This window comes from Cariama cristata, unplaced genomic scaffold (assembly GCF_000690535.1).
Source record: "Cariama cristata isolate BGI_N322 unplaced genomic scaffold, ASM69053v1 scaffold11291, whole genome shotgun sequence".
Classification (NCBI taxonomy): Eukaryota; Metazoa; Chordata; class Aves; order Cariamiformes; family Cariamidae; genus Cariama; species Cariama cristata.
Window position 1 is genome coordinate 15,852 of NW_009599861.1, and position 12,577 is coordinate 28,428.

The window sequence follows — 12,577 nt, forward strand, 5'->3', positions numbered from 1 at the left end:
TGCCGCTGAAATGGGAATCATGTGGCCAAATCCTTTACACAAAACAAGGAAATATGATCTTCCATCTCAAGTGGAAAAAGACTTCAATATTGCATAATTTTAAAGCATCAAATACATGAGGATGGGATAGAGAATTCAGGAACCTCCTTACTTCACTGGCAGGCTGAAACTTCTGATAAGTTGTGTATGAGCTAATAACAACACAGAACATTTTACATTCAAAGTGTATCAAATAACAGTTTAATAAAGTGATCAATATGCAGACTTGATGTATTTTCATTTTTCAAAATGTCAGCTCTCAAAGAAAAGGACAAGAAGAGTCAATTTTCTACAGACATTTTATTGGTGAACAATCTTTTCTTCTTTTGCATGACATACCTTTTTTTAACCAGTAAAATAAGGAAATTTTTACTCCATAAATAACAAAAATTAGCCCTTATATCTCAATCCAGTCAAAATCTATGTAAAATACTTTGTTCTATATTTACATTCTGTACCAAAATAGGAAACACATCTCCAAGGTCTGTCAGTTCTCTCAAAACAGTTGTTTTATCTCCAAGGTAAGCTTCACATTCAAAAGGCAACATTTGCACTTTGGAAGTCTGGTAGTGTAAGATCACATTATTTCCTATACAAATAGACCCAAATCCTGAAAACGATCCAGGCAAACAGGCACCCACGCGTTGAGCCAAGCAAAAGCTGGTTGTTAAATCTTGCAGGGGAAAGACCTTGACCTGCTCAGCTGGCTAACAGTCACTCGTAGGAAATGTGGGGAAGAAAGGACACACGCCTCCCTCTCTACTGATATTCAAGCAGAAAGATTTGCAGGACAGGAAGATTTAAAAACAAGTGGGCCTTGAAAGGGATCGTGGATGTGCCTGCTCTTAAGTGACATCACTCTTCCTCAGTTACTAGTGCTCAGCAGAAAGTATGAGCTGCATTGGACTGACAGTCAATTAATGGGGGCCAAAATTCTTGTTCGGTAATTAACCTACATCCAAGGCCGTGACAGCCTCCCAAGACCTCAACTCATTTCAAGAGGAATGAATTGTCTGCTTCTCAATGTAATTTTAACTTGCTGCATACTCCAGGCAAAAGCTATCCTTCCTCCATATAATTGTTTGAAACACTAGAAAAAAAATGTGTTCCTGAGGTACGGCTTGCCTCGACTTCTAATGGCAATGCTCTAGATTTGAACTACTGGGGTAAAAAAAAAGACCGCAAGATTAATTTACTTCCATAAGCAAACATGGAATGTTTTTTAAAAATTAAAACTGTGGACATTATATACTGAAAATGTTTCCGCTACAGACAAGCTAACTCATTTACCTCTTAGCACTACTTCCAGGGCTCCCGCTGCCCTGTCTACTCTGCTGAAAACAGAAAGGCTTATTTGGGCTGGATTTCCAAGTTCTCACATGTAAGAGAGGCGGTAAGATGGACTTTCCACAATATGGTCAGGACATCTAAAGTAGCTGCCTGCAAACTCTGTATTTATTTAAAACTAATAGCAACTTTTACAGGTGAAACTACGCTTAAGGCTACGTAACTCATTGGTTTAAGCCACAATTTTAGCTGCGTCCTACACTCAAAAATGGCTTACGCTTCCTACTGTATTTATTTTGCTCTTAAAAACCTGAGACATGTTTTTATTTAATTCATCTGAAGATGTGGAAGTTCCTAGCACGCTAGAAGCTTAACTCAGAGACAAACAGAACTGAGGTAGTCAGTGTTACTCAGATATTCTTTTTGACAGTCACCAATTCATTCTCACTTTAAATTGAACCTTACACATTTCGTGGCAGTTCCAACGCAGCTACAGCTGCAAACGCACGGACGGGATGTAACGTCTTGGATTTTGCTGGCTAAAGTACCTTCCCCCCGCCCTGACTCCCCAAAGCCACGTCCAGTTCTGCAGTTCACAGCCAGTTGAAGGGCTGCGCGTCAATGAAATTACAACTGAAATCTCAGATTATTAAGGCAGTAATAGTTTTACTTCACTGGGTTCACTGATGCAGCTACTCAGCAGGTACTGGTGAATCTGACCACAAGAGCTCTGACAGGCAGACAGATTTTTCCCTGTAGGCACAACGCACTACAGCCTCTTTCTTTAATTAATGCACACAATTCAGAAGTAGGTAAGCATTGACTTTTTAAGCCATCTTTCAGTTAATTCTCAGGAATAGAGAATAAAAGAAGAAAAGCCCTCAAGATAAACAACTGTGTAGAAGATAAAAATATTCAATTAAATATGACAAATTTCACACTTACACAGACAGGAGACTAGCATATCAAATACTGACCACAATAAATTAACACCAGTAAAAAAGTTTAACAGTTATAAAGTTAACCAGAAAGTTCAGACAGTGCAAATATTTCACAGTAAGAAAAAATAACCAATAATTTCTTTTCAAGTATCAAAAGCATTGTTGTTGAGTGATACCATTTAAACTGTATTATTGCACAACAGACAAAAAATACAATATCAACCTCTGGGACCTAAGATGTATTCTCAAACCTTTATGTTTTCAAGGAATCAATTTACACCGACTTGATTGTGCATATATTAAAATAATCAGTGTTCACTTACTACTCTGTTTCTTAATTTGAATTTGTACGCATTTAAAGCATTTGATTCCTAATCTGTATTGCTTCTCAGAAACACCTGTTTAAGGCTAGCCTAGGCCTTGTATAATCCAAAGCAAACTCAACCTGCAATTAAGAAGGGGAACTAGCCCAGTGCAAGGTACTTGCTCAACTGTGATGCCTTCCGACAGTTTTACGTTGCAGCTTACTCACCCTCAGCAGTCTCATAAGAGTTTCTTTAAATAAAAAAAAAAACAAAAAAACCCACAAAACAAAACCCCAAAGTCCAGTAGGCACAAAGATTTTCTTACAATTAGAATGGAAATCCTATTATTAAACAAGTTTAACGGTAGCTAGATAAATTTCACTCCATACCCCTTCCATCCTTCTTCCTTTTGTTTTAGAAAGGGATCTAGTCACTGACCATTCTAACATCACAGCACATGTAAGAAGCAGAGTAACATCATCTTTCTCCCTAAATTTGCATTTTTTAGTGCACTGGGCACATCTGCTCCTTCAAGTTTAACACATCTCCAAGAATGAAAACTATCCTGACAGGACAGACAACGGATTGGACCACATAAGAGTTTCTTTTACTCCAAACAGGATTATTTGTAACACATTATAGAGTCAGAAACAAATAAAAACATCCTTATAAGTGTCCTATAGAGGAGCTGTCCTTAGCTAGACAGATTTTGCTCATTTCCTTCCTCTTATATATTTGTCCATCAAGTGATTAATTTTGTACCAAGGTGTGCCCTCGTGTGGTTCAAAACGTCTGATTCTCAACTGATTACAAACAGTCAAATAATCCATACTATTTATATGTCCAAGAAAAAGTCAGGGGCGGGAGGGGGAAGACAGACTTTTCTTTACACATTCAATATAGGTTTTGGTCTAGAGAAGTCAATATGGTCCTATAAGATTATAGCTGCCATCGCTGCTGGTTTGCCCTTCAAACAAAAAGTGAGAACAGCTGCATTTATGTTCATACTATTTAAAAAATAGTAATAATGCCATTATTTATGAAACTAACCAACAAAATTAAAAATAATCAGAAATCCTATCTCAATTTTACAGACTGGGTATCAGTACTGAAACGCATTTGTCTAGCAAATTACTCTGAGAATTTTGAAACATTTGCTGTATTAAATTTCACAGTAGAGCTGGCACATGCTAAATGAGAATGGGATTTCTAGACAGTCATCTTTGTTACCAGTCTGAAATTCCACTTTGTGCGTGTAGGAAGGTTTAAGTGAACCCCAAGAATTAGCCGATTTACTGCAAACTAGTATAAATTCCGAGAAGCCTCAAAGCTGCAGAATCCAGTTGTGGAGACAATTGCCAACCACTGGTCTATCCCATTAAATTATTTCTTCCCCTCATAAATTCTAAGAATTGACAAAACAAACAAACAAATTCCCACACCTGTTTAGGTCTGGGTTATTAGCAGTGATGACAACTGATTTTTACATGGCTTTTGACTAAACCACTGAGGTATATTTCCAGTTTGAGGATGCTTTGCTACCAGTCACGCAGAGGAGATAACAAAAAAACAACCCTCAGTTCTATTACAGGAGAGTTCTCATTTCAAATCTTGATTGAGTTGCCAGGTAGTCTAACACAGTCAGCATAGTGGATCTTGTTACTGCGTCCAAAATTTAAAAAAAAAAAAAAAAAAAAAAAAAAAAAAAATCAAAGGTTGCAATTCAGGAAAATACTGGCGCTTATTGAGATGTCAAGGTAAATTTTCCTTCTTTCAAACTCTGGCTGCTTTTGTCAGTATCTCCCCGACTACTGTCTGCACCGATACTTGCCAGGACAGATGAGGTTCAGAAGACGACAGCTCCCTGCAGAGACAAAAAACTCCATGTTCCACAATAAGGAGTGCAATATGATGGTGTATCATCTTGGAACATGTTCTTACCCCGTGCTTAATTCTATGCACAGAGGAATAATCCTGTTAGCAGGGGAATTAAATTTGCCATCAATAGCCAAAGGGTTACAACCAGACTGGAGGAGCAGGAGCATAAGTCTAAAATAAAAAACAAAATACCATAAAGCTTAGAAAATTTATATTTAAAGAGAAGAGAAAATAACAAAGAGAACACTAAAAACACCAAAGGGCAAAAACATATTTACAGTAATCTGCACTGATTTATTCTAGCTTTAAAGGCCAGGAATTCAAACCAACCAAATAACATGATTATTCCCTTTACAATTAAATAAATTTCTGCATTCCTTCACTAATAGTGATTAGGAGAACAAATGAGAAAAATTTATCAGTATTGTAAGAAAAGAGCAGGAAGTTCCCTGTGGCATGACTGGGAAGAAGCAGCACTTCAAAACCATAGACTTTCAAAAGACTGTTTTATTGATACTTTTGATCTATATGGCTGTAAGTCATATAAAAACCCAAGCCACAAAACACCAAGCTGAAGAGGGGGGGAAGAAGAAGAAAAAAAAAAGGGCAGGGGGGGAAACCCCAATACACGGATCAGGGAGTTTATCTGTATGGTAGGTAATCACCCAGCCATGAGGCTTAAGAAACACACAGACACAAATGTAAACTTGCACAGATAAACCCCCTCTTTTTTGTACATACAAGCGTGAATTCAAAGAGATGCTAGAAGATGTGAATCTCCTGGGTTACAGCTTTGTCAATCTAAAATCTATAGGACTCATTCCACCAAACACTGAAATGTTGCCATCTCCAAGACAAAACGAAACTATTCAAAATGGTACACACAAACCCAAATACACCACTTTGAAAAAAGAATTGAGTGTGCAGGTAAATGAAACAGGTTTATTTTTTCCCTGAAAACTGCAGTACAGACAGCACATCCAACAACTAAAGAATTGGTTAAAGGCTTAAACATAAGCCACTAGTGCAAAATACTGTAAAGACTGTTCTCTTTCATCAATTGGCTTTTTAGAAAGCCATCTGTTCTTGACAAAACATTTAACTGGTAATCAGTGAATGAAGCTTTTTTTCCTCCCTCAAAAAAAGCAAACTAACACCTATCTTTCAGGTTCTGGATTAAAGCATTAACATTGTCAATGGGAAGTTACACAAGTGAGAATTCACTTTCCATCAAGGTGGTAACTTTGAAGGTTATAATAATGATACGTCCTTCAAAACATAGATCAGATTTTCTGGTAAATTGCTAGGCTAAAGCTAGATTTCTGGGCCGATTACCAGAGGATACGAGATGAAGCGGTTACGTTTCGGACACATTTCTCCTATGTCAGCCGCTATCCTGCACAACTGCACAGCAAAACGCAGGGCACCTTTGTCATCTTCCTTTTACTCCTATGTCTAGGATCTCAGAATAGCCAGGCCAAGGCTCTCCCTTCCTCTTCCCCAACAGTCAGAGCTGACATAAATCTTTTGTTTTCAGACATTTAAGTTTCACTTCAGCAAATAAGGCAACCTACCAATTGGTGCAGCTCTTGTTAAGTTAGAAGCTGGAGGATCCCGCTCTGGGGGACAGGAGTCACAGAAGTCCAAACAGGCTGGGCAAATCAGATTCCCAACATGTATCCAGCCATTCATCTGAATGCTCACAGTTAATACCTGACCTGAGCGGCTGCACAAGTACACAGTGTCCTTGACCCAAACATGAAGCCCTTGCGGAGAACAAGAAACCTTAAAATAAAAGAAAAGTCAAGTCTGTATTATGATTTATCAGAAATATGTTTGGGAGTTTGGAGGCTCTTTCAATAAGTAAATAATACATTCAGTAAACACTTGGTATTAGAGCATAGATTAACTGCACGTCCTGTTTTGGCTAAAATGGGACCAATTCTCTTTTCAGTGGATTTTCCTTCAGTTAAGTTCCTTCTAAGCAACTGTGCTTTCTGAAGGTGACTACAGATTTTTCAAGCAGTGCCTGCTTTTAGATTTGGTGGAGCTTGATGTCTGTATTTGTTGCTGGGGTAAAAGTGGGATTGTTATGCAGAAAGGCCCATGTGTGTGCTTGTTCCTGTGGGAACCAGAGTCACTGTGGGCTCTCCTGTGGCCCGCAAGTGGGGAGGCGGGAAAGGCTTCTACCTGCAAGAAGCTGGGACAGGCCAGGTGACCAAGGACTGACCAACAAAGTATTCCATCCCATACACATGGATGCTCAGTATAAAGCTATGGGATCAGGGGGGTCAGCCCTCTTTCCTTTGGCATCCTTGCGGGACTCTGCTCACTCCCTGCCTCCGACCCCATCTGTGCATTCCTGAATGTGGTTCCTGTGTGCTGCTGAATCCAGTCTGGGACATCCAGATGCCCACCCCTCCGCATCAGTGGTGTGAGCCACCTCAGCACACGGTCCCGTAATCATCATCGGGAAGCTCAATATTGGTTTTGTGTATTTCTATTTCTATTATTAGTAGTATTAGCATTAATATTATTTATACTCTTTTTCAATGTTATTATTTTATTAAAGTTGTTTTAACTTCCCAACTCATAAGCCTCTCTCCCTTTTCTCCTCTCCTTGCCCTTCTGGGAAAGGAAGGGGTCAATACAGAGCATCTGCCCCCCGCTTTAAGCACTGGCCCAGCCTTCAACTTAAATGGTGACACTGCAAGTATTTTAACACACTCAGAGCAACTATTTCCTTCAAGAATGTTTTAAAGCACTGACTGTACTCTTTTTGTGCAATTATGCAGATCATCAACTGAGAACGAGTAAAATTCATTCTTCTGCTAATGACTACTTTTTTAGAGCTGTGCAGTTGTTGAAAGTGACACCTTTAGTAAGACAGTCCTAAAGAGAAGCAGGATATGAAAAATAAGTGATGCATGCACAGTGCTTTCCACCTTTGAAAAATCAGAGTGACTAATTAACATTAAGCTTCAACAGCAGAAGATTCCGATATAAGTATTCCTACTTTGTTGTGGAGAAGTGTCACGGGGTAAGACAGATCAAGTCCCTAGCAAGACTGGAAGTAACACACAAACCATCCCAGTGGTCACACATGTAACTTGATGAGTCATCTAAACTACAGGCTTATAGTTGGAAGACATTTATTTTCAAAGCATGAGAAGATCATGTAGTGTCCAGGTGCAAAGTTCTAACAGTCATAGCCTACATTTTATGCCTGACTTTTCCCTTTAGTGTTATTTAAAAAAAAAAAAATAAAGATAAAAACCCAACACATACTTACTTGGTAACATCCACTACCCCAGTCAGGGTAACTGAGTTTCCTTCTGCACTGTTCCATGACAAAAGCAGACTTCTGAATAAGACATACAGAGTTTGGTCCGTATTTCTCTGCACCATAGTTTTTGGTAGGATCTAAGTTAGAAAGAATATACTGAACAGCAACTTACTAGGGGAACAGAAAGTCCACGTCAACTTAATATGCCATAATTAGTCAATGTCTCCACAGGCAATTCAAGGTTTACTTTTCGAATCTTTCAGACCATTAATCGTTATCAATTTGGGAATTATACTGTCTTGAATATAAAGTGGGAAGAAATTCAAGATTACAAAAAAAAAAGAGCAAAAAAAAAAAAAGGACAAGCACTTTCCATCAGAACTACATGTATATGTTTGACCTCAGGGAGTGCCGGCTGAAATTGCTGGCCTGAGGGCAGAGGGTGTTTGTTTGTTTTTGAGACAAATGAACAGATAGGTAATATCCTAGAGCATCCTGGAGCTCTGCAATATTGAACATTCATGCACTACTCTAGGAGACAAGCCCATGTTCTGGCAATTCACAAAGCTCCTTGCCTTGAACAAAAAACCTATAAAGGTGGAAAGTGGAATTACTATTCAGAGACTCAACAAACCAACCAACCCACCCTCACCCTTTCTCTTATATTTGGGTCATTTGGGGTTAATTTCTGTCGGCTCTCATACAATTCTTGTATTGGACGTGAGTGTGTGCTTCCTAGGTGTACAAGGTAGTTGTGCTCTGCTTCTCACCCCAGCACAGCTTTTACACAGCTAGTAGTGTAAAACTAATTTCACATCCAATTAGTTTGGATATATAGCAAGTCCCTTCCAGATTAACAAATGTAGTCTCTTAAATTCCATACTAAAGTCCTGAAAACTGACCTGGTTGGTTTTCAATTATTCTACAGTCTGAGCTGCGTTGAAATTCACCACTTAAATGCCAACTGAATTCTTGACTAAAGGGACAATAGTCAGCAATTTCTACTGAGCCACCATAATAAGGCAATTCTTCTGCTGGTACTCCATTAAGATTGTCAAAATACTGCAAAACAAAATAGGTAGTGAAGCAGTTTTTGCGCAAAAACAAGTGTACAACTGTTTTTTTCAACAGAACCAATCACCACAGCTCTAAGAACATCAGCTACTACTACTCAGGAATGCTATTAACAGCAACTTATAATAACTCTGAATCAGATGAGCCAGAAGTATTTAAGAATACTTAAATAATATAGAGAGATTCACATTTGCATGTATCACTCCCCACCCCTTCCCCTGCCCCTCCTTTGCAATCGTAGCATTCTCTGGGATGAAACAGAACAAATTTCTTAGTGTGCAGTGACACAAGGCAGCAGACTGGGTGAAGAAATACCTCAAAATATTCTGGGGGACTTCTGTTACGCAGTAATGTTTCCATCTGATATTTGGTTAGATGGCCAAGCGACATCCTTACTGTTCTATTAAGATCACAAGGCTTCTTTTCAGCCTCCAGATTCCTTACAAGAAACTAAGCAGACATTTTTCACAATATCTAATCTCATCTACTAGTTCAGAAGAAAAAAAAAAAAAGAAACAAATATAATCACCCAGTTACAAAGCACTAGACTTAAAACAGTTATTTGGTAAAGTAAGATCCATTATACCTGATATTCCTGAGGTAACTGCTTTGGAAACTTCTGCAAGTTGCACACCGCTACTGCTCTTTGGTCCTGTCTGCAGGTTAACTGCAAAGGATTACTTCTCAAAGTGTCACAGTACGGACTGATTAATTGCCTCCTCAAAAGAAGAAAAAAAAAAAAGGGAAAAAAAAAGAATAAAAATCACATTAGACCACTTTAACTGCTGTTCATAATTTAACTAAGTAGTTTGTTAAGACTGCCTGTTCTCACTTTCCCTTACAAGTGGTCAATCACATAAAGAAGCACCGACTTCTTCTCTTGAGGCTAATTATTGTTGTTTGGTTATGACCTTTCTAATTTAAAGAATATCAAGCCAGCAAACAAAATTGCAATGCAGTTGCCCATTTAGTTTACATCTTTTTGGAAACTTTAAAAAAAAACCAACATACAAGCAAACTGGGCCCACTATGCAGCTGCGTCCTAGAAATTTACGAATATTGTAATGAACAAACACAGAAGGCTTTCTTTTGAAGATGCCTACCATCTCTTCCTGTTGCTTTAAGTACCCAGTAATGTAAAATGACACAGGCTGCATTTCCAATTAAAAGGGACAAAATAAGATAGCAAACAATTTTAGATTAAGTCCCTCCCCTCCTCTCTAAAGTGTAGCCGTCTTATAGTGTAAATGCATTCTACATCCTAAGATGTTTGGCTCTGTATTTATTGGGTGGGATGCTTCTGTTCTTAATATATTTGGTGTGCTCCTTCTCGGTTACACTCTGAAGGTACTTAGGACAGCATTCCTTGTTAATCTATATCCACCTCTGCTTCTTTTTACTGAGTTGCATTTGAAGGACAAATGTAAAAAAGCATTAGGGTTTCTTCTTTATCTTTTTAAAAAAGACTGTATTCTTACTTTTGCCTCTTTTGGTCGATCCAGAATTTACAGCTCTTCATTACAAAGTCACAGCCTTTATTGCGTCCCCAGTCTAATTTCTCTGCCATGCTGTAATTTGCTTTATACCAACTGTAAAGGTATTTTGGAATGAGAATATAGTTACTTCAAAAATTAGTGTTCTGATGAAGAAAACAGCAGTTCAAAGAACTTCATACTATGCCTTAAGGTCTTCAAATAAAGAAAAAGGGAAACCGCATCCCTTTCTGCCTATAACAAAATATATTACAGTTTCACTATTTTTCAAGTCACAATGAACTAAAAGAGAATTTTATTGCTTATTTGCTCAACAGCAATGCATCATGATCTGCAAAGGAACAATGCATACAGAAGGATGAAATTTTAGACAATTTATACTTTCCATCTGTAAGAACAGCTGAAAAAATAATCAATATGTACTGCATGCAACTGAGAAAAGACTTACATTAAGGAAAAAAGTAAACAGATGCTACAAACAGTACTATGCATTGCAATGCTTTTTTTTAAGGCTAGATTAAGAATGGATGGGTTTCGAAATACATCTAGAAAAATGAACATACTAGGTGTAACTCCTTGTCTACTGTAATGCTAATTATCCCGATTATTGACTGTGTTGCAGATGGATAAGCACAAGTGCATCAATTCCAAATATTATCAAGTGCAACGAAAACAAAACACAAATGAACCAAAACAAAACTCCATTCTTATTAATTCTTACCCTGTGTCTTCCATTAATGCTAAGGTGATCCTGGAAAAGACTCGATTCTGTGTATGGGATCCAGTCATTGCTTCATTCTGAAAGTTATCGATTACTATTAGCAAGCCACTGAAAATAATTTTAAGAAAATACTTCCTATGAAAAAGCATTTTATTTCCAGTCTCTTCTTACTATTGACAATCAAATCCCAACCTCTTTCATAAAAGGGATCAAAAGTGCAACTCCCTTCCCCACTCCACCCTACAAAGCCTCAGAAGTCTAGTAGTTGGAAACCTCATTCCAAATTCCAGCTAAACCTTATTCATGATCAATGTGTACTCATTTTTCTTTAGGTAAAATAAAACTCTTCCTTCTTCTAACATATTTATCGGTAGCAATCACACCACGTCTTCTGTGTGCTTTTGGTAAGAAGAAAGCCAAGCTCGTTTAATTTTCATGTGCAAGACTGATTTTTAGTTTTTCTAGAATTTCTATTAGTCCTTTTCATGAGGGAGGTGCAGAGGACACATGATTAAAGGAACACAGCACTCCAAAGGAAGCTTTATTAGTGTGTCAGTGAATTTTCCATCTCATTTAAAAACAAGCAAGTTCACACCATCCTCAAAAGAGCAACTCCAGTCACCTTGGAGTTTCCTAATCATCTTATAATTGGCAATTCACAGAATCACAGAGTCATCAGGGTTGGAATTGCCCTCTGGAGATCAACTAGTCCAACTCTCCTGCCAAAGCAGGGCCACCTAGAGCAGGCTGCACAGGATCATGTCCAGGTGGGTTTTGAATGTCTCCAGAGAAGGAAACTCCACAGCCTCTCTGGGCTGCCTGTTCCAGTGCTCTGTCACCCTCCAAGTACAGAAGTTCTTCCTCATGTTCAGATGGAGCTTCCTGAGTTTCAGTTTGTGCCCGTTCTCCCTTAACCTGTTGCTGGGCACCACTGAAAAGAGTCTGGCCCCATCTTCTTGACACCCGCCCTTAAGGTATTTATAAGCACTGATGAGATCCCTTCTCAGTCTTCTCTTCTCAGGCTCAACAGACCCAGTTCCCTCAGCCTTTCCTCATAAGAGAGATGCTCCAGGCCCTTCATCATCTTCATTGCTCTCCACTGGACGCTCTCCAGTAGCTCCTTGCCTTTCTTGAACTGGGGAGCCCAGAACTGGACACAGCACTCCAGGTGTGGCCTCCCCAGGGCAGAGTAGAGGGAGAGGATAACCTGATAACCTCCCTCGACCTGCTGGCCACACTCTTCCTGATGCACCCCAAGATATCATTGGCCTTCTTGGCCATAAGGGCACATTGCTGGCTCATGGGCAACTTGTTGTCCATCAGGATTTCCAGGCCCTTCTCCACCAGGATCCTCTCCAGCTCGTCAGCCCCCAGCCTGTACTGGTGCATGGGGTTATTCCTCCCTAGGTGCAGGACCCTATGCTTGCCCTTGTGAATTTCATTTAGATTCCTCTCTGCCCAACTCCCCAGCCTATCCAGGTCCTCCTGAACGGCAGCACAGCCTTCTGGTGTATCAGTCACTCCTCCCCGTCTTGTACCATCAGCTTTGTACT

At 39.1% G+C, this 12,577-nt stretch overlaps 1 protein-coding gene across 1 annotated transcript in view; it reads right to left on the reverse strand.

The window, feature by feature from the left end:
- Positions 1-4,526: 4,526 nt before the first annotated feature.
- The window catches only part of LMLN (leishmanolysin-like (metallopeptidase M8 family)), a gene marked incomplete at its 5' end in the record, with an annotated part of 15,676 nt that continues 7,625 nt past the window's right edge, over positions 4,527-12,577 (reverse strand). Inside the window, 7 exons of the mRNA XM_009709832.1 lie at positions 4,527-4,621; positions 6,025-6,235; positions 7,743-7,873; positions 8,639-8,798; positions 9,397-9,529; positions 10,289-10,399; positions 11,025-11,101. Coding sequence (XP_009708134.1) covers positions 4,527-4,621; positions 6,025-6,235; positions 7,743-7,873; positions 8,639-8,798; positions 9,397-9,529; positions 10,289-10,399; positions 11,025-11,101 — 918 coding nt within the window. The remainder of the gene's footprint in view (positions 4,622-6,024; positions 6,236-7,742; positions 7,874-8,638; positions 8,799-9,396; positions 9,530-10,288; positions 10,400-11,024; positions 11,102-12,577) is intronic.